At 31.4% G+C, this 23917-nt stretch overlaps 1 protein-coding gene across 6 annotated transcripts in view; it reads right to left on the bottom strand.

Moving 5' to 3' along the window:
• Positions 1–5057: 5057 nt before the first annotated feature.
• The window catches only part of LOC126734834 (high affinity cAMP-specific and IBMX-insensitive 3',5'-cyclic phosphodiesterase 8), a 108683-nt gene continuing 89823 nt past the window's right edge, over positions 5058–23917 (bottom strand). For all 6 annotated transcript variants that reach the window (XM_050438600.1, XM_050438603.1, XM_050438602.1 and 3 more), the window contains 9 exons: positions 22740–22929; positions 17673–17855; positions 17526–17615; positions 17218–17466; positions 16895–17111; positions 16662–16834; positions 9991–10270; positions 6914–7084; positions 5058–5408 (listed from right to left, as the gene is read on the bottom strand). In XM_050438600.1, the coding sequence (XP_050294557.1) occupies positions 6927–7084; positions 9991–10270; positions 16662–16834; positions 16895–17111; positions 17218–17466; positions 17526–17615; positions 17673–17855; positions 22740–22929 (1540 nt within the window). In that variant the 3' untranslated portion in view covers positions 5058–5408; positions 6914–6926. The remainder of the gene's footprint in view (positions 5409–6913; positions 7085–9990; positions 10271–16661; positions 16835–16894; positions 17112–17217; positions 17467–17525; positions 17616–17672; positions 17856–22739; positions 22930–23917) is intronic.

Here is a 23917-nt window from a genome sequence, read left to right as displayed (position 1 = left end):
CTGGAGGCTAAAAAGTTCCTCCGATTTTTGATAGAAGGATGTTGACGCAATTTGCGGTATGCTGCGTTTTTAATGTTTACTGCCTTTTTGCAATTCAGGTTGAACCATTGCTTGTTGTTTGATCCGCATTTAGTAGAAAAAGGGATATAAGCTTCCATTCCTGCCAAGATCGTTTCTGTAATTTGGTTTGCACATTCTGAGATGTTATTGGTTCTAAAGCAGACCTCTTTCCAAGGGAATTAGCGATAAAATTCCCGAAGATGGTTCCACTCTCCTGATTTATAGTTCCATACCTTCCGCGGCATCGGAGGATCCTGCGTTTTAACCTCCAACTGGCAAGAGACTGTTATCAATTTGTGGTCCGATGTTCCTAGGGGGGCATGTACTGATACAGTGTACGAGTCAGGGTCTGAAGCCAAGACCAGATCTAGCAGACTCGCAAACTCGCCGTATCGATCGGGGATTCTGGTAAGTTCCTCCACAAGCTGCGTAAGCCCGCATATGATGGCAAATAGCTCAGCTTCTCGTCCTTAAGTATTATTAAACTTAGTATTATTAAACATTATGTACTATGTACTATTAGTCGTAATAGCACACCAAAAAATTATTTTTGTACATGCGTAAAACGTCTTTAAAAATGTACGATATCAACATCAAAACTTTTTTTTCGTGTTGAAAAAATTAACTGTACATTCAATAATAAATAACAACCCTGAAAGGTAAAGAAAATGTAATTATTTGAAAGAACTCATCCATTATCTCAAAGAGACCTACGTAAGTAGAGAAAAAATAGAGTGAGTGAATTCTGATGAGTACTAAGCAGGTCATCTCGTGAGCGTTATTACTAGTTTTTAAGGTCTGATGATGCTTTATTAAGCGAAACATGTAACCTTCGGCACATATAAAAAATATTTTAAGACCGAGACTTAGGGTTTTTATTTTTTCTCTAAATGTAACTAACCCTAAAAGCGAGAGGATATCATGCAGACCATGATATACAGGAATACTGGTCATAACTATCTCGTTCTATTTTTATGCGATAAGCAAAGACAGATAGATGCTTAGTGAAGCCGCGACTTGGTCGAATCACTCCATGACGTTTTAGTTAAGCGATGCTAAAGATAAGAGAGAAGAAAGTAAATAAAATAATTATGACATAATAGTGTTTCCTTTACCTGCTTAATTTGACCGAGACGGTTTTAAATTTAAAAAGATTATTGTTAAAGTCCAGTTCAGAGATCTATTAGAATCTTTGATGTGCCGCGAATAGTCCGTGTGCCGGTGTTGCTTGTATTATCACATGGCATGCATATTTAAATTTTATGTGATAAGAGTCATAAAGTAATATTCTAAGCGATATTTAATCATTCCATTAAATAAATAATTTTTTTAAACATATTTACCTTAATATTCTTCATATATCATTATCGATATATGAATATGTAGGACAATTGTAAATCAGAAGTAAGTTCTATGCAAGAAAGAGACATTGACTCAGTATGGATTCAGTGCGAATTTTGCTGGCCTTAGCATCAAAGAAGGACTTAAAAATTGCAAACTTTGACATACAGACCGCATTTATATATAGTGATCTATCCAAGTATGTATTTATGAAGCAACCTGTTGGTTTCAAGAGCAAAAGGACACCAGAATTAGACGTGTGCAAACTAATAGACTTTGACAATCGCAAAAGATGTTGGTAATTTTGCAAATACTGACATTTACTTGGAAATTTATGTTGACGATGGTAATTGTCAAACTTAAAAAGTACTATTAATGAACTGATTAAAAAATTGCAGAAAATGTTTAAGATAACTGTACATTTAAACAATAATAAACTGCACAGTTTGTGGGTTTTGAGATCAAACAAGAGTAGACTTGTTATTTGTCAACAACTCTACATCGAAAAATTGCTTATTAAATTTAATATCACTGATGTTAATTCTTTGAAGATACCTGACGAATCCAGTACTTCTTTGTCCAAAGGCAACAATGTAAATTGTTATAAAACTGTACGTCATCGTAAAGCTGTTGGTTTTTTGATATTCCTCATTACAATCAGTCGTCCAATTGGACTAATGAACATTGGGGTGATTGAGCAATTTAAGACCCAAGGGTTTTGTCAGATTTTTTTTGGTATGTTTTGGAAGTTTACCTAAAATCCATTAAATTAAAAAAAACAAAAAAAAAAACAAAATTTATGTTGTATATGGAGCACGATTTTCCTATGCTTTTATTTACTTATGGACACAAAGTATTAAAAGTATACTAAAGAAATAATTCGCGAACTAATCACTTTGAAATTCATCTAAAATATTTTTACTTTATTCCTATAGTAAATACGCTTAAAAACACACTTTTTTAAAGTCGTTTACCAAATTGCCTCCTTTAATTTAGGAACGTTGACGTTTATAAATAACATTGAACAATTACTTACAACTTGAAAACCGAAACTTATTCCTTCCATTAACTTTGTTAATAACTGCCGACTTTTACCTAAACTTTATAGACTTTTGTGCAGTATGGCAATATTGTCGCATATCCTCGTGCAAAATTCGCATATTGGAGAGTTTTCGCATACCAATGTTTTGAAAATTACCTCAGTTGGTAAGAAGTTTTTTAAGGTAAAATATGGTTCATCCAAAATTTTTTTTGTCTTAAAATGGTCTATGGTCTATGGTAGCCTTTCTATTAGGCAAAAAATTTTTTGTAAAATCGTTAGGTCTTAAATTGCTCTAGCAAGGAGTGTTTAGATTATCGGCTATACCGATGCAGACTTTGCTGGTTGCTTAGATATAAGCAAGGAAATCCACCAGTGGTTATATGTTTATATTTGCGAATGGTCCTATTATTTAGAAAAGACAGAAACAACATGTGGTACAGAAGCAGAGTATTTGTCCTTGGGTTAGAGAAGCTTTGTAGTTAAAACATTTTCTCAAAGTAAATTGAAGTGAAAAAAAAAATTTAAATTGCATCAAATATATAAATAATTAAAGACATTAAAAAGGTGAAAGAGTTAAAGAGTAAGAAAAATCAAGTAACTAAAAAGTTCTAAGCTACAAATAAAATCCAGATTTCCAATGTTATATTTAGCAACTTTTCGAGATGAAAGTTTCGTCCCTCTTTTCCCAGTCGTTTTAATTTTTTTACTTAATCCCCATGGCGTATGTCAAACAAATATTCAACTTCAAAATGGCGGTGTAATAATCATGTACAAACTTACCATGGTAATAAACATCAACAAACAATACAAGATAATAATATAAGTCTTGGCGTTCAGCATATTAGGAGCCAGCAGTTCGACCAAACTAAACTCAATAATAAAACTGAGGCTGTACAAAATCGTGAAAACATCCGTGATAAAGATGATAACCATCAAAGCCCTAAAGCATTTATTAAAAACGTCCAAGTAGTTGCACAACTTCTCATAATGTTTGACGATCTTAATTAGCTCTTGCACGAACGCTTGGGCCGCATTGGACTGCACCATCCCGACCAAACTAACGGTACTATTATGGGAAATCCCGTAGCTCTTGTACAACCTTCTCAACTTATTATTAATCCCAAAATATCTGCATACTATCTCGTGTGCTAGAAAGAGATAGTTGGCTGTTATGGAATGGGTATGGCTGTAGAGCAAATCAGATCCCAAATAGAAACTGTACATTTCCCAGCCGACTGCGGTCACAAACAAAAGGATGTTGACTATTATAGGAAAAAAACAACCGGCATGCATCACGCTTAACAGCGTCTTAAACTGTTTGCTCTTCTTTTCTTCGCAGTAGTCCAAATCAACTTCAGGAGGGAAAAAGTCGATCATATGCTTCAACTTTGTTATTACAAAAAGCATGTAGTAAACACTGAGCAACAGGGACAAAGTTTCGCTTGAAAAATTGATAACGGTCACGATTTTTTGCCCTGTACCATCGTGGGTCAGCACCCTCTGGTATATCAGCAACTTTCCATACACTCCATAGCCGAATAAAACAAGATGTACTAAAATGAACAGAAACTGTACCAATCTGAAATATCTTTTCGATTTGGTTAAGGAGTACATCAAACGTAGTTCCAAAGGCCAATTGTGACGGGCGTTTCCAATTTTTTGATGCATTTTTCGGATCTGTATGCCCCCACTTCGCTGTAAAACTGAAACGCGACTAAATGGAAACCAACTTACAATTAATTACACGTTATAATTGATTCGCCTACGTGTGTGTAATATTGCACGCTAACTCTTAATTTCTTTAAAACAAACGTTAATAATAATTAGTAGGTTCACATGTCGCTTTATCATTATAAAGGTATTTAGTGGGCTTTTATACAATATTGCATCCCTAGGGAGGAAACTTTTAATATAAAACGACTTAATTTCCATAGTGAACAGGTTTATTAACCTAAAGGGGTATAATAACCTATTTAGAGAGTCCTTGGATAACTTAAATGGATACCACTCTCATTTAACTTACGTGCCTTTGACAGTAATTCAAATCTCCCGCCAATTCAGGACAGCCAAGTTATGTCAACTGTCAACACCTGTCAAACGTCAAGAAAAAAATACAAAATCCGATGACTTGATTTTTTAATTACATTATGCAGTTGGCAACATTGGCTGAAGACAGTTAAATTAATTCTCAATATAAGTGTTCCAGAGTTGTTAAGCTTGGACGTGAAAATTTATTAATTGGCAAAAGTTGGGATAAAGTAAGAAGAACATCTAAGTCCGACATCCCAGTAGTCACTCAGATGACATTTGACTGATACCGACCGTATTAACTATCACTTGTCAGTGTGCCAAAGCGAATATGGTGACATTTAATAGGGTCACACTAGTAACTTCATTCAAGTTCACTATAATATAAATAACAAATTTCCGTTCTAGGGTTGCCAAGCAAAAAAATGTGACTTTATGTAAGTATTGGTGATATATATATTTTATAGTTTTACAGTTGGCAACCCTACCTAATGACAGTTTATCTATTAAAATCCAACTGTCAATGACAGAGTTCGTAAAGGGCTCAAAGTTGCCAAGCTGCTAAAGGAATAAATAATGATAGACATACAAAAACATTTCATTTAATAGACTTTTAGGAAGAAAGAAAACAGTATACGTCCCACATATATCTTACAAATAGAAAACACTTTTACAATACAGTAAAATTTCCCTAAATATATTCCTCAAAGAATATAAAATGACAAGTAGACAACGTCGCACGGCCAGCATGCACATAATATAATAACATTTATTAAAAATAGATACATAAATAGATGTGTGTTTACATTAATTTAATAAAATTTATACAAGAAATACTTAATAAAAGATATGCGCGCGCATATATCTCTTCAGGTATTGTAGTACATAGTTCTCTGAGTAAAAATATGTCTTAAGTCACTGATGTCAACGCTGTGACCTGAAAATCACAATATAAAACGGTTAATTTTTTTTGGTTTGAATTTATAGGGCGTGGCTTTCGGAAGCTTTTTAGGTTAGAAGAAATTCGACGCCATCTTTTTTGGGCAGCTGTCACTGGTTATGTCAGACATGATCACGAACTTACTGCCAATTCAATGAAAAGGAAATTACCACTACTAGGAGGCCGCCATTTTGTGTGATTGTGCCCTTTCGATGTTGGGCACCCTGACGAATTTCAGTTGTGCCAATTGTAGTGAAACAAAACAATTAAGGTTTTTGAGAGGTTATGTTTACAAAAATACAAAATAGAAGGTTACATTTAGTTACGAATTTAAGATAGTTGCGTTAGATTTGTTATTTTTCTTGTACTTCTTTAAGAATTTCATTAAAATTTATAAAAGAAAGTAATCCTCACCTAAAATGAGACAAATTGTAGAATGGCCTTTTAATCGGTTAAACAAATACACCAATTACAACTCATAACTAATAAATCCATAAATTAATACGTCTAGCCATAATCGATCACGTCATAATCTCTCCTTGTCAATCACTTATGCCAACCTAAGAAAACGTAATAACTGTCAACAGATATGACGTTATATCTAAAGGCGCGAAATTCAAATTTTAAAATTAAATACTACAGTTTCAATTAACTTGGGATAGATGCATAAACTTCATGCATAAACAAAATCAAAATATTGATGATTTTATGAGGGTTTGTTATTAGCAAGGGTTTAAATAGTAAAAATAAACAATTCTGTATATTATTCTATCATAAACAACACAGACAAACAATTCACAATAATTCGGTTTTGAGAAACAGTGAACCAAATACATTTAAATAAGGATGGTGATACATTATCCACGTATTAAATAAGGAGAAAGCTACATCGCGATCGCCTGTTGCAAACGATATACCAAAGCGTTTACGTCAACTTCATTACCGTTATTCAATATTTTTTTTGTTGGCAACACTAAAAATGTTCAGAGTGACCAACATCAAAAGGACACAACAACTATAAAAATGGCGGCCACCAGGCAGTGGTCATTTTTGGATATCGTGGCCATATGCATTGGCAGTCCAGGTATATTTATTAAATTCGTGAACATGATACACCAGCCTTTCTCTATTGGCTATTATGCTTACGTCAAAATGTCAAATGGCTTTACGTCAGATAATTAACTGTCACTTGTCACTTTGAGCCGAAGACAATTTGGTGACAATTGACGTAATCCAGTTAAACGGTAGAAAAAGTACCACTAATGAACTGATATTGCATTCCAACTTTACCAAGTGATACTGTTAGAACGAGGACGTAAGATGTACGACGTCCTTGGGTCAATTGTCACTTTTACGTCAAAACTATTAAATGGTGGATTCAATCTGGGTCAACTGTCATACTTACGTCAAAAATGACAAATGAAAGGTCGAGTCAACTGTCACTGTTACGTCAAAATAAAAGTTCACTGGAAAACCACGCCCACCCAAATAAGCCGACTTACGTGAATACTTATGCTAGTCAGACTTGATATTGGAAGTTAACGTAGGTGCCAAAAGAGTAGCTTGAAGTTTCTGGATGTCGCTTAGAGTAGTGTGGCCCTGCTCGTCGAACTCTTTCCATCTTATGTAGTTTTGCCGCATGTAAGTCAACAGTTCGGGCATATCGACGAACGCTGGAAATCGATTTATATACGGTGCATCCCAAAAGTTATGTCTAAATTCATTTAAAATTCAGGGGTGTGTTCGAAAAAAAAAAACGCGCTCGGACCCGTCGATTTTTATTTCAAGTTGCGCATTTTGTACATGAAGTTTGTATATACAGGGTTGCTCAAAAATAAATTACGACCATCAACTTAATTTTTTCAAATGAAAGCACCTTTTTTTCATTTCATCTTTGAATTTCGCGTGAAATTCTACGTATGTTTCATGCATCATGTCCTATACCTAAAGTCAACAGTTATCGACAAAAAGACGATTCATGTAACAAATAAAAAAAGAACGAAAATGAAGGTAAATGTTCAAAATGGTTGCCATTCACGGCTTGACAATATCCAAGGCGATCAATAAAGTCTCGTTGATTTTCAATCATTTCCGGAGTTATGGCGCGCACTTCTCTGCGAATTCTCTCTTTCAAGTCGTCTAGACTCTTTGGCCTATTAACAAATACCTTCGACTTGAGGCATCCCCACAAAAAAAACTTCATTGGTGTTTGGTCAGGCCCTCTCCTTCCTATCCACCGATTGGGAAAGGTTTCATCCAAAAATCTACGCACAGTGGCAGTATAGTGCGGAGGAGCGCCATCTTGCTGGAAAATTAGTTCGTCGTCAGGATAGTCTGGGTCCAATGGATTTGGAAATAAATCTAGTAATGCTGGAACTAATTCAAATTGGAGAAAATCGAGATACACTTGTCCTGTTCAAGTCTGTTCAAAGAAAAAGGGACCTATTACTCTTCCGCGCACTATTCCACACCACACATTTAGTTTTTGAGGGTACTGGGTGTTGTTTACCTCCATCATCCAATGCGGATTTTCTGTTGCCCAATATCGATAATTTTGTCTGTTCACACTACTATTCAAACAGAACGTGGCTTCATCGGGAAAAATAATATTTGTCACTAAATTATTATTTAGATTGCACATGTTTTGTAAGGATTTACCAAATTCATTTCGCCTATCGAAATCGTCATCAAATAACTCTTGCATAGAAATAACTTTGTGCTTTTTAACTATTCGGTGAAATATAGATTTCTCAATGTGTAAATTTGCCCCAATCTGCGACAGAGGAGTGCATGGATTTTCTTCCAAAGAAAGCAAAACGTCAAGTTGTTCATTTTAATCTCGAGCAGGACGACCAGATTTCGGCAGATCTACAACATGATCGAATTCTCTTAATTTAGCCTCTGTTCTACTCACCACCTTTTGACATATATCGGAGGACGATCAGGATGGATTTCATTGAATAATTGAGCAGCTTCTCTTTGAGTACGTGTTTTATCACCAAACCCAACCATGCACAGAATTTCTATTTTTTCCCGTTCCGTTAACTTTACCATTGTGAAAACCGCAACTTTGCTCGTACACTTCACACTTGACAATATCTGTTTGGCGTACAACTGTCATACAATTTCTATGAAAATACACGAATGAATGGAATTTTGCTCTGTATAAAAATTCTCAGAGATAAGGTGACTCGTAAGGTGAACTTCAATAATAATGTTTGGTCGTCTATTTTCGATAACTGTGGTGTAACAAAAATGGGCAACTTGAAATAAAAATCGACGGATCCGAGCTTTTTTTTTCGAACACACCTCTGAATTTTAAATGTATTTAGACATAACTTTTGGGACGCACTGTATACACTACTATCGCTTATATGTAGAGCAACTTATTAAAAACAATAAATAAAAATATTTACTTATATTGGTTTTTAAGCAGTCCATATATAGAACAACTAATTTTATTTGAAATTCTGTTCAGTCCCGTTTGTATTGCTCAGATAACCTGTAGTGAATGTAATAATATAAATGTCAAGGGGTGTACATTTATCACTGCAAATAAAGGAAAAGATTATGGAAAAAATAAGAAATGGAGAAAAGTAGTCTAAAATAGCAAAAGACATAAAATTGAAATAAATCCATAATATTTCAAAAAGTGGCAGAAAAAGAAAAACTGATGTCGTGGATAGAAATATAAATAAGAGATTGGTTGTGCAAGATCCCTTTACTAATGCTTCTCGAGTTAAGCAGCAGTTAGGACTTGTTTCAATATCGATAAGCACTATAAAACGAAGACTTAAGGAAGCTGGTTTACATGGCACAAAGTCCACAAAGAAGCCGTTTATCTCAAAGAAAAACAGAGAGTCGATTTAAACTATTTAGATCCGATGGTATTTGCTCGGTTAGGAGACCGGTGAATGAAAGATTTAACCCTAAGTATACGCGACCCACCGTAAAACACGGTGGTGGTGGCATTATAGTTTGGGGTTGCTTTGGCTGGTTTGGTATGGGTCCATTAGTGAAAATTGAAGGTGTTATGTATCGCTTTGTATACCAAAACATATTGGAAAGTCATACTCATTTCAACATGACAACAATCCAAAACACACATCAAAATTAGTTAAAAAGTGTTAATAAACTTGATGTTATGCCTTTTCCAGCCCAAATCCCAGATAACCCTATTGAGAATATGTGGGATCAAATTGATAGAAGAATTTATAAAAAAAATTAATGTGAACGAATTGCATATTCAAAATATCTGGAAAGCAATTTCTCAGGACTATTAAAATCAATGAAAAAAAGGTGTGAAGCAGTTATTAGAAATAAAGGATCCAGACCAGGACCAGATAATAAATAAAATGTAAATTAATTTTAAAGAAATAATTTAAATTTAAGTTGCTCTACTTTTGACCCATAAAATTTAGATTTTTTTTGTTTTTATATATACAGGGTATTGAAAATAAAAATTATGATATAAATAAAATTCGAGCTTCAAAAAAGAGCTTCAAAAAAGTTTATATGTATATGAGCGATAGTGTATGTTAAGAGACACATGCGCACACAGTAGGTAGTAGATACTAACCGTTCCATGCTTCAAACATATCGTTGATAATATAATCGACGAATCCGATTTGTGATTTGGGTATCGAGCAGGTTTGTCGGTCAAACATTGGCATGACGACCGGTAGCCCTCGGGCTTTTTCGTCGTCCGTTTGCTGAAAGTATTCCTCGGCGATCCGCCTCGCCCACTCCACGCAAAGTCGAAGAGGCCGCGTCGGGTTCGAAACGTCGGCGCACTTGATCATCATACGTTTTACCAACGTGGTGTTCTCCGGGTTGAGGACCGGTGCGAAATCTTCGATCTAAAAATGCAGTCAAAATCGTTTGGGAAATGGATTTTTGTGAAGCTCTTGTCAAGATTTTTTAAAAACTAACTACTCAATGAGGTATTGATACAACCAAAACGGTTCTTTATTTGTAGACCACTAGCCGCCAACAACTCTCTTTATTCTCCGTATTAAACGAGTAGTAAAGTAGTGTAGAAGTAAGCGACGAGTTGCTTACTTCTACAGAAAAAACTGGTATCATCTGCAAACAACGCCACTACCTTTTCTGCTCAGCCTGCTCATTGCCATTGGCATCTATTAATGAAGTTTAACGTTCTTAGTGTGAAATGGAAAGAAAGAGTCGCAGGTGTAGGACTTTGAATAAAACAGATTTAGTAAAATCAGAAGAAATGCCGACATTTCGGCCTTTATTTAGGCCATCTTTAGAACAGACCTGGTTGCCAATAGTTTAAAATTAAATAAACAAATAAATGCATTAATAACAAAACAGGAGTTGAGTAACCGAGTTGACTTCGAGTTGAGTTGGAGAGAAAAATTGAGTACATCAGACACTTTTCAACTGTACATATGGAACATGCTTGAAATAGTACTTTGTGTAGCATACATGTGTTTCCCAATCCTAATGCAATCTAAGGCCTTCGAGAGATCACTAAATATATTCTGTACTATCGATCATCAATGTTCTCCATCAGAAATCAACCGAACTACATTGGTTGAATCAAAGAAAACGCCTCTCTTGTCTCTGATTAAGCTGTCAATATTCTAGGGTGATATTGAGAGTTCAAAGACACTGTTGATCTTAATCTCTCTTTATTATGGAATTACTGTTATTTACCTATTTACCAAATACAACAATGCAATAGTCAGACTCGAACTAACTAAATTTTAATTCAATTTAAGCTGATTACATCAACCATTTGTTCGCAGTCCTTATAGGTGTTGTAAAGAACTTTTTGGTCAGGAAACTCGTCAGCTTTCCAATGAAACTAAAATCAATAAAACCGTTACATGGTTTGGGTTCGAAATATTTGGATTTTTGTGAAGCATTTGACAGTATCAAGATTTTTTGTAATCAACTACTTAATAACTCCAAACCGTTTGTGTTTATAGGGAAACTTGTAAAGACTCTTTGGGTACAGAAATTCATCAACTTTCATACGAAATTCAATTCGATAAAATCGGCGCAAGAGTTTTCAAAATATTTAGATTTTTGTAAAGTCTTTGACAGCATCAAGATGTTTGTCAGTCCATGGAGAAACTTCTCAATTAATCCAAAACAGTTATATTTAGGAGGTAACTTATGGGAACCTTTTTGGTAGAGAAACTCAGCAGCTTTCCAACAAAACTAAAATCAATAAAATCATAACATGGGTTTTTAAAATATTTGGACTTTTGTAAAGACGTTGATAGTATCAACACTTTTTATTTTCACTTTTCAATCCATTGAAATTTTTACTCAATAACTCAAAAACGGTGGTATTTACAAAGACACTTGTAAGGAACTTTTTACTGGGGAAACTCATCAGCTATCAAATTAAACTAAAATCAATAAAATCCTTAAATGAGTTTTCAAAATATTTGGATTTTTGTAAAGCCTTTGACAGTATCAAGTTTTTTTCAATCAGTTAAATAACTACTCAATAACTCCAAAACGGTTGTGTTTATAAGGAAACTTGCAGGGAACTTTTTGGTGAGGAAACTGATCGACTTTCAAATAAAACTCAAATTAATAAAATTGTTACACGGATTTTTTAAATATTCGAATTTTCTTAAAGCCTTTGACAGTATCAAGATTTTTTTCAACAGGTTGAATAACTACTCAATAACTCCAAAACAGTTGTATTTATAAGAAAATTTGTAAGAAACTTTTTAATAAGGAAACTTAGCAGCTTTCATATAAAACTAAAATTAATAAAATCGTAAAATGCGTTTTTAAAATATTTTAATTTTAGTAAAGCCTTTGACAGTATCAACATTTTTTAAAATTTACTCAATATCTCAAAAACAGTTGTATTTATAAAGACACTTGTAAGGAACTTTTTACTGAGGAAACTCATCAGCTATCAAATGAAACTAAAATCAATAAAATCCTTAAATGAGTTTTCAAAATATTTGGATTTTTGTAAAGCCTTTGACAGTATCAAGATTTTTTCAATAGGTTTAATAACTACTCAATAACTCCAAAACGGTTGTATTTATTAGAAAATTTGTAAGAAACTTTTTGGTGAGAAAACTTATCATCTTTAATATAAAAATTTAAGTCAATAAGGTCATAACTTGGGTTATCGAAATATTTGAATTTTAGTAAAGCCTTTGACAGTATCAATATTTTCTCAATCCATTGAAATTTTTACTCAATAACTCAAAAAAGGTTGTATTTATAAAGACACTTGTAAGGAACTTTTTACTGAGGAAACTCATCAGCTATCAAATGAAACTAAAATCAATAAAATCCTTAAATGAGTTTTCAAAATATTTGGATTTTTGTAAAGCCCTCGACAGTATCAAGATTTTTTCAATCAGTTAAATAAATACTCAATAACTCCAAAACGATTGTGTTTATAAGGAAACTTGCAGGGAACTTTTTGGCGAGGAATCTCATCGACTTTCAAATAAAACTCAAATCAATAAAATTGTTACACGGATTTTTTAAATATTCGAATTTTCGTAAAGCCTTTGACAGTATCAAGATTTTTTTCAACAGGTTGAATAACTACTCAATAACTCCAAAACAGTTGTATTTATAAGAAAATTTGTAAGAAACTTTTTAATAAGGAAACTTATCAGCTTTCATATAAAACTAAAATTAATAAAATCGTAAAATGCTTTTTTAAAATATTTTAATTTTAGTAAAGCCTTTGACAGTATCAACATTTTTTAAAATTTACTCAATATCTCAAAAACAGTTGTATTTATAAAGACACTTGTAAGGAACTTTTTACTGAGGAAACTCATCAGCTATCAAATGAAACTAAAATCAATAAAATCCTTAAATAAGTTTTAAAAATATTTGGATTTTTGTAAAGCCTTTGACAGTATCAAGTTTTTTTCAATCAGTTAAATAACTACTCAATAACTCCAAAACGGTTGTGTTTATAAGGAAACTTGCAGGGAACTTTTTGGCGAGGAAACTCATCGACTTTCAAATAAAACTCAAATCAATAAAATTGTTACACGGATTTTCTAAATATTCGAATTTTCGTAAAGCCTTTGACAGTATCAAGATTTTTTTCAATAGGTTGAATAACTACTCAATAACTCCAAAACGGTTGTATTTACAAGAAAATTTGTAAAAAACTTTTTGGTAGGGAAACTTATCAGCTTTCATATAAAACTAAAATTAAAAAAATCGTAAAATGCGTTTTTAAAATATTTGAATTTTAGTAAAGCCTTTGACAGTATCAACATTTTTTAAAATTTACTCAATATCTCAAAAACAGTTGTATTTATAAAGACACTTGTAAGAAACTTTTTACTAAGGAAACTCATCAGCTATCAAATGAAACTAAAATCAATAACATCCTTAAATGAGTTTTCAAAATATTGGGATTTTTGTAAAGCCTTTGACAGTATCAAGTTTTTTTCAATCAGTTAAATAAATACTCAATAACTCCAAAACGGTTGTGTTTATGAGGAAACTTGCAGGAAACTTTTTGGTGAGGAAACTGATCGACTTTCAAATAAAACTCAAATCAATAAAATTATTACACGGATTTTCTAAATATTCGAATTTTCTTAAAGCCTTTGACAGTATCAAGATTTTTTTCAACAGGTTGAATAACTACTCAATAACTCCAAAACAGTTGTATTTATAAGAAAATTTGTAGGAAACTTTTTAATAAGGAAACTTAGCAGCTTTTATATAAAACTAAAATTAATAAAATCGTAAAATGCGTTTTTAAAATATTTTAATTTTAGTAAAGCCTTTGACAGTATCAACATTTTTTAAAATTTACTCAATATCTCAAAAACAGTTGTATTTATAAAGACACTTGTAAGGAACTTTTTACTGAGGAAACTCATCAGCTATCAATTGAAACTAAAATCAATAAAATCCTTAAATGAGTTTTCAAAATGTTTGGATTTTTGTAAAGCCTTTGACAGTATCAAGATTTTTTCAATCAGTTAAATAAATACTCAATAACTCCAAAACGGTTGTATTTATAAGAAAATTTGTGAGAAACTTTTTGGTAGGGAAACTTATCAGCTTTCATATCAAACTAAAATTAAAAAAATCGTAAAATGCGTTTTTAAAATATTTGAATTCTAGTAAAGCCTTTGACAGTATCAACATTTTTTAAAATTTACTCAATATCTCAAAAACAGTTGTATTTATAAAGATACTTGTAAGAAACTTTTTACTGAGGAAACTCATCAGCTATCAAATGAAACTAAAATCAATAAAATTCTTAAATGTGTTTTCAAAATATTTGAATTTTTGTAAAGCCTTTGACAGTATCAAGATTTTTTCAATCAGTTAAATAAATACTCAATAACTCCAAAACGGTTGTGTTTATAAGGAAACTTGCAGGGAACTTTTTGGTGAGGAAACTCATCGACTTTCAAATAAAACTCAAATCAATAAAATTGTTACACGGATTTTCTAAATATTCGAATTTTCGTAAAGCCTTTGACAGTATCAAGATTTTTTTCAACAGGTTGAATAACTACTCAATAACTCCAAAACAGTTGTATTTATAAGAAAATTTGTAAGAAACTTTTTAATAAGGAAACTTAGCAGCTTTCATATAAAACTAAAATTAATAAAATCGTAGAATGCGTTTTTAAAATATTTTAATTTTAGTAAAGCCTTTGACAGTATCAACATTTTTTAAAATTTACTCAATATCTCAAAAACAGTTGTATTTATAAAGACACTTGTAAGGAACTTTTTACTGAGGAAACTCATCAGCTATCAATTGAAACTAAAATCAATAAAATCCTTAAATGAGTTTTCAAAATATTTGGATTTTTGTAAAGCCTTTGACAGTATCAAGATTTTTTCAATAGGTTTAATAACTACTCAATAACTCCAAAACGGTTGTATTTATTAGAAAATTTGTAAGAAACTTTTTGGTGAGAAAACTTATCATCTTTAATATAAAAATTAAAGTCAATAAGGTCATAACTTGGGTTATCGATATATTTGAATTTTAGTAAAGCCTTTGACAGTATCAATATTTTTTAATTCATTGAATATTTACTCAATAACTCAAAGACGGTTGTATTTACAAGGACGCTTGTATGAAACTTTTTACTGAGGAAACTCATCAGCTATCAAATGAAACTAAAATAAATAAAATCCTTAAATGAGTTTTAAAAATATTTGGATTTTTGTAAAGCCTTTGACAGTATCAAGTTTTTTTCAATCAGTTAAATAACTACTCAATAACTCCAAAATGGTTGTGTTTATAAGGAAACTTGCAGGAAACTTTTTGGTGAGGAAACTCATCGACTTTCAAATAAAACTCAAATCAATAAAATTTTTACACGGATTTTCTAAATATTCGAATTTTCGTAAAGCCTTTGACAGTATCAAGATTTTTTTCAATCAGTTGAATAACTACTCAATAACTCCAAAACGGTTGTATTTATAAGAAAATTTGTAAAAAACTTTTTATTAAGGAAACTTATCAGCTTTCATATAAAACTAAAATTAATAAAATCGTAAAATACGTTTTCAAAATATTTTAATTTTAGTAAAGCCTTTGACAGTATCAATATTATTTCAATCCATTGATTTACTTAATAACTCAAAACCGGTTGTATTTACAAGGACGCTTGTATGAAACTTTTTAGTGAGGAAACTCATCAGCTATCAAATGAAACTAAAATAAACAAATTCCTTACATGAGTTTTCAAAATATTTTGATTTATGTAAAGCTTTTGACAGTATCAGGATTTTTTCAATCAGTTGAATAACTACTCAATAACTTCAAAACGGTTGTATTTACAAGGACACTTGTATAAAACTTTTTAGTGAGGAAACTCATCAGCTATCAAATGAAATTAAAATTAATAAAATCCTTAAATGAGTTTTCAAAATATTTTGATTTCTGTAAAGCCTTTGACAGTATAAAGATTGCTTGAATAACTAGTCAATAACTCCGAAACGGTTGTGTTTATAGGAAAACTTGTGAAGATCTTTTCGTTACAGAAACTCATCAGCCTTCATACGAAACTAAAATTAAAAAAGTCGATTTTGACATAATCAGTGACGTCATACTGAACCGTTTGATTCAAATGAGCTTCAAAAATTCATTAGTGCATACAAACGAGGAAACAAGAGAATCATCAAACTACGCCGGATTCTGAACTGCTTATGTCACCGCACATGCCCACTTGATCGTCACTATGACGTCACTGGTTGATACCAAGCAGGATAAAAGGAGTATCAAGGACGTACCTCTCCCATGTCGGAACCCCCGGAGGACCGCGTACAAAATACATTAACGAACTTGGCCAAATGTTCGAAGTGTTTTGTCATTTCTGTTGCTAAAATCATATCGATCACGTTATGCCTGGCGAGTTTGTACGTGTCCCTATCCAGATTTTTGAATATGTTCACCCGCTCGTCACCTGAAAACATCAAAACATAAAGACAATTTATAAACTATATATTATGGGTAACGCACGGACCTAACGTCAACTTGAACGTCATTGCGGCGTGATGCGACTCCAGAACCGTGACGTCATTATACAAAATCGCCAACGGATTGTTCGAGTTCGACAGGAAGGCGCTGGATTTTCCTGGATGGTCCAGATCGTGGGCGGCGGCCGCTATCAGGCTGGTCGCCTCATCCAGAGGCTCCATTATCGATTTCATACGCTCCTTTTCCAGGAAACCCCCTGTAGCCTGAAACATTAATTCATCAACTTACGAAGGAATTTATAAACGACGTTCGTAGTGCGGTTCGGTGCGTCAAATTGAACGTCGTTTATAAATCGCCCAATCGACTTACTTGCATCACGTCGGCCGCGTGTGTGGAATTATGGTACCAATTCTCCGAATGGTAATTCGCCTCGATGACGGTCAGCCAGTTGCTTAACGTCCGTTCGTCGCAATTTAAAGAGCCGCCGACGTCAAAGTGATTGAAAAGGTTCATGCCCAAGTGTTGTAGCGGTCGTTTGCGTGACAGATCCTCCAGTTTGAATATGTCAAATTCCCATGTAAGGGAGGATTCTAGGAGGTCTCGAATAGCTGCGGGGGCCTACGAAATAATAATTAGGGGGTTGAGAAATTAAAATATGAAAACAAAAATCTCGGTACCTTAATTAGTCCGGTCCTGGAGGGTCTGAACACGGAGGAATCGTTACTGCTCCTCCTGGAAGAGGCGGTCGCGGTAGGTTGAGGGGTTTTCTAAAAAATCAAATAAGGGAGATCACTTACCCGTCTAAAGGGTGGTCATCTACTTACCGATAATAAGGCGGTAATCAAGTCTGAAACAACCGGTTCATCCACCTTCATCCGATAATCTTCTTTCACGTGGGAGGCGTACAGTTCGGAACTTTTTAAGATATCCTCCACTTTGTCGATGAGGGGTAGCAGCTGGGGGTTGGACGAGACGTTCTCGCGTATCTGATCGATTAAACCGACTATCTGGAAAAGAGGTGTAAATTGAACATGTGACATCAGTTCTCCATTAGAGAGAATGGCGTCAATTTAGTCTAAAAGTCAATGCAGGAATATATTAATATACAAAGCGACTATAACTAAAAGAATCAGTCACTGTGAGTCATCACGATGATTAGATCATCAATTCCTAGCTTATCTGAGTCATATTATTGATTCCCTAAAAAAACGTTTCATTGATTTCAGGCCTTTTAGATTATTTAATCAAATAATTTTATTGATTTCAAATCAAAAGCTTGTTTGATTCTAATTGATTCAGCTATTCCTTAGAATCACAGTGGTAATTATTTAATCAATTCCTGGACGATAAGGGCATACCTGAATGATGAATAAAGCTGACAAATCAAGTGAGCGACCAATTAAATCAATTTCAATGGAATAAGATTATAATGATAATTGAGTCAGAGTGATATCATTTAATTAACCATTGATGTCGAGTTTGATTCTCTTAAAAAAATATCGATTCAAGGTCTGTGAACCCTCAGGTTTTCTCTAAATTGTATTTACTCAATTCTAAGGATCTATCAGAATATTAAGAAAAATTTCATTTATTACAATTTGTTTTGATGATTTACTGTTTTTTTTTAAATAACAGGATTAATTAATTGACCAATTCTTGGCTAATTATGGTAAATTTGATATTGATTTTAGGGAAAGTGATTCACAATGATAATTATTTAATCAACTCCTGGCTAATACTGATTTAGAAGTAAATAAATCTGTAGAATTCCAATGATTTTTATTACATCACTTTTTAGAATTCGAATCTATGATCTATTGATACTCTTTAAAATTATAGTAATAAATATTTAATTAATTCTCGGCTTAATCATAAGAAATTTTATAGTGGGTGACTCAATAGAACTTCAATATTTGATTTACTGATTCTATAAAATGTAACTAATTCGCAGGTGATTATCAGTGACAATGATTTAAAATGACCTCGCTAATTTATTAATTAATTTTCAACCAGTAAGAATTCATAGAACTTAATTAACAGAATTTATTAACAGAAAATATTTGATTGATTTTGAATCAATTACTCTCCGGGATCACAATGATAATTATTTAATCAATTCTAGGCTGATAATTCCATATCTGCATCAAATCAAGTGGTCATAATCATAATTGTGTCCCATGCTGCTTAGAATCACATCATTAGAATTTTGAACTTGATTTGATTCTCTTGAAAAAATATTGGTTTAAGGTCTGTGAACAGAGTCACAGCTCATGATAATTATTTAATCAATTCTATGAGTCTATCAGCTATTAGGAAAAATTTCATTGAATTGAATATAAATTAATAATTAAATTGTGTTAAATTTATAACTGATTTAGCTGGTTTTTTTAAATCACAGTGTTAATTATTTGATCAATTATTGGCTGATTTTAAAGAGGGTGGCTCTAAAGAATCACAATGATAATTATTTAATCAATCCTTGGCTCATAATGATTTGAAAGTAGGTAAATCTGTCCCAATGATTTTTATTACATCAATTTTTAGGAATTTTTAGAAATATTTAATTAATTTCGAATCAATAATCTATTGATATATAGTTAATTCAGAGCTACTCTTTAAAATTATAATGATAATTATTTAATGAATTCTTGGTCTAATCACAAGAAATTTTATAGCGAATGACTCAATAGAACTTCAATATTTGATTGATTGATTCCACAAAATTACAATGATGAATTAACTTTTAATTAGCAGGTGATAATCAGTGATAATCATTTAAAATGACTTCGATAATTAATTAATTTTCAACCAGTAATAATTCATAGAAATCACAGCAAATATTTTATTGATTTTGAATCAATTACTCTCTAAGATCACAATGATAATTATTTAATCAATTCAAAACAACTATTGTATTGATTTTAATTAAATGACTCTCTAGGACCATAATGATAATCATTTCACCAATTTTTCATTAAGGGCTATGAACCTTTGAGTTCTTTCTGATAATTATTTCATCAATTCTAAGGGTCTATTAGCATATTGAGAAAAATTTCATTGATTATTAATTTTAAATTACAGGGTTAATTATTAAATCAAGTCCCGGTTCATAACGAATTGGCCGTGGTCAGTCTTCAGAATCTCAATCGTTTTTTATTATATCACTATTTAGGATTTTTTTAGAAATATTTAATTAATTTCGAATCAATAATCTGATGATATAATAATTGATAGTGAATATTATTTATTCAATTCTTGGCTTACTTACAGGAATTTTACAGTGGTTGATTCAATAGAATGTTTGATTTGAATCAATATTTGATTGATTGATTCCGTAAAACAACAATGATGATCACAATTATTTTTCAAGTGACTTCGATAATTAATTAATTTTCAACTAATAAGTATTCATAAAAATCACAGAAATTAGTTTATTGATTTTGAATCAATGACTCTCTAGGATTGCAATTAAAATTATTTAATCAATTCTTGGCCCATCTAAATATTTCAGATACAACAAATATTCCATTGATTATGAATCAATAAGTCTCTAGGATGACAATTATAATAATTTCATAAATTTTTGACTGTTGAATGACATATCTCAATTAAACCTTTATTCTATTGATTTTAAATTAATGATTCTCTAGGATCACAATGATATTCATTAATCAATTCTGGACAGTTACGACATATCAAAGTTATAACAGCTATTCCATTGATCTTGAATCATCAATAACCCTCTAGTGTCAATAATATTAAATCATCAATAACTCTCACAATGAAAATCATTTAATTAATTCTTAACTATTAATGAGATTTCAATTTAAACAAATTTTCTAAAATTCTTAAATTATTGATTCTCTAGAATCATGATAATTATTTAATCAATTCTTGGCTGATAGCTTTATATCTTAGTTATAACAACTATTTCATTGAGTTTAAATCAATTACTCTCTAGGATTACAATGATAATCATTCAATTGATTTTTGGCTGATTTGAGGTGTATATCTCAGTTACAACAATTATTCCATTGATTTTGAATCAATGATTCTCATTTAATCTTATGATTATTTAATTATTTTTTAAATGATAGAGCTTATTTGAATTTAATAATTATTTAATTTAAATATTTATTAATTTAATATTTGTTGCAAATTATTTATTTAATTATTTGCTTATGAGAACAGATATATATAATAGTTTTTTATGTTATTTTATTGATTCTAAATCGATCAAGTTAATGATAAATCAATTAATATTTCATCAATAATGAGTCCTTCCAATCACAAAAATAATTTAATCACTTCTCGGTGAGTTCACAAGATATCCAAATCAATATACTTATGTTATTGATATTGAATCAATGCCTTATTAGAATCGCAATTTTTATTATCAATACTTTACAAATGGCAGGCTAAATCAATCAAAATCGATGAGCATTACACTGATTTTGTATCGATATTAATAATTGTGTAAAATCACGATGATGATAATGAATAATCAATTCTTTAATTCAGATTCAATCATTTTCTATGTTATTTTATTGATTCCAAATCGTTCAAGTTAATAATAAATAATTTATATTCAATCAATTCTTGATCAATTAGGAGCTCTTTCACTTAAAGTGATGATAATTTAATCAATTCTGGATGAGTTCACACGATAGGGTTTTTCTAATTAATTTCCAAGTGATAAAGAGATCTAAATCATTATATTTATTGATTCATCAGAATCCCAATTTTTCTCGTCAATATTACACATTCACTGATTTTGCATCAATATCAATTATTGTGAAATATTACAATTACGATAATTAATATTCAATTCTTGTCCAATAAGGGTTAACAATTAAATCACACACTTGAGTCATTAAGATCCCAATATGGATTTTCTCATCAATACTTCAATTCAAGTTAATTTCATCAAAACCAACGAGAACATTTCATTGAGTGTAAAGCAATAAATTTGTAAAATTATTATAATGATGATTCAATAATTTGTTGTCCACTAAGGGTTAAAAATTAAATTATAAAATTGATGCATAAAAATTACAATGCGGATTTTCTCAATAATACTTCACAGATAAAAATTTAAATCAACACTTTACTGATTTAATCAAGTCTGGTCTAATAAAATGAAATCACAGGCTTTAAGATTACAATGAGGAATTCTTCACTAATATTTCCCAGACAAAAGGAGTCCTTTGAATGAAAATCATTGTATGACCCTAATGATTTTTAAATCACAGGCTTGATTCATTGCATCACAACGAGAATCTTTTCATTAATACCCCACGAAAAAGTTAATGAAAATCAATAAAATCATACCATGGATTATGATCCAATTACTCTGTAAAATCTTAATTGTGATAATTGTTGTTGAATAAAAGTTAATAATTAATCACAGATTTGAGTCATTAAAATCACAATGTGGATTTTGTCATCAATACTCTAATGTAAAGCGAGTTAAATGAATCAATATCAATAATAAAATTTTATTTATTGCAAAGCAATAGCTCTCATGATAATTTATTCAAGTTTAGTTTGCTAAGGCTGAAAAATTGAAGTATTGGCTTGCTTCAATAAAATTATAATGAGTATTTTCTAATCAATACTCCAGAGCTATTTAAATAATCAATATAAATACTCCATTGATTTTAATTCAATGAAGTGATTGAGACCCAATGAGGATATTTTCATTAATACTTCAAAGTTAAGAGAGTTGAGTGAATCAAAATTATTGACACCATTCTATTGAATCTAAAACAATGATGATAATGATTGAATTGAATTTTCTCATTAATACTCCATAAAGAACTGAATACAATTTTATTGATTACGAATCAATAGTAAGTCGTTCGACTGATTTATCGTAACTAGAATCTTACCTTGGTGATGGGAGCCTCCAGGGGAAGCGCGTTTAATTTCGCGAGGGACGTACGTCGTAGATAATCGCTGCTGACGCTCCGCACGTCCGTCGATCCACGTCTGATCGAGTGGATGCTACCCCGGGACTGCGATAAAATATTCGGATCAATCGAATTCGTGTCAAAAATCAGGATGAAGTGGGTCGGCATCCTGAAACGAACAACAAGAAAAATAACGTGAAAGAGACTCGATTGATTCTTTAGAGTTATAGCGAGAATATTTAATCAATTCTTAAATGATCGGGGTATTTGGATCAGAAAAAATCCATTGATTTTTAGGTGAGTGATTATTTAAGTCATTCTCAATGGATTACGGTCATAACGATGGTTCCTCTTTAAAATTATAGTAATGAATATTTAATCAATTCTGGAATGATCAAAATTTTTTTTTAGTTAATAAATTGTTTGAATTATATTTGATTTAGTTACTCCTGAAAGTCAAAGTGATAATCAATTATGGGCTGAATAAATGAGGGTGACAATGATGATTTATTTAATTAATTCTTAGTTGATAGACTTCTCGATGATAATTGAATCAAAGATTATTCAATTCATTCATTTTCAACTAATCGGAATCTACCTAAATCATATTAAATGTTTTATTGATTACACAACGTTGATTTTTTTATTGTTAAGTATTTAATCAACCTAAGGGTCTATCAGAAAGATACGAAATATGTTATTAATTTCGAATCAATAACTTGTTTGCGTCCTAAAAGAGTCAATGTCCATTTAGAATCACAGCAAAAATTATTGAATCAATTCTCAGCTGATCATAATAAATATTTCATTAATATAGGATTGAGTTACTCTTTATAATTATAATAGTGGTTCATTCATAAAAAATATTGATTTTAGGTCCATAAAAAAGTGTAATATAGGTTAAATCAAAGTGTTAATTCAAATAATTAATCTTCGGATGGTAGGGAGCCTCAGTGTTAATTAATTAAAATTCATAATTATTTATTTAATTCTAAAGGTCCAAGAGATAGATGTTTGAATCATAATTGAGTCACTGTGTATTTAAAATCACAGCAAACTTAAAATTATTGAATCAATTCTCGGCTGATTATAATAAATATTTCATTGATTTTGGATTGAGTTACTCTTTAAAATTATAATAGTGGTTCATTTATAAA

This window comes from Anthonomus grandis, chromosome 4, assembly GCF_022605725.1.
Source record: "Anthonomus grandis grandis chromosome 4, icAntGran1.3, whole genome shotgun sequence".
Lineage (NCBI taxonomy): Eukaryota > Metazoa > Arthropoda > Insecta > Coleoptera > Curculionidae > Anthonomus > Anthonomus grandis.
Note: the sequence above shows the minus strand (reverse complement) of the source record. Positions and strands in the feature narration are given on the sequence as shown.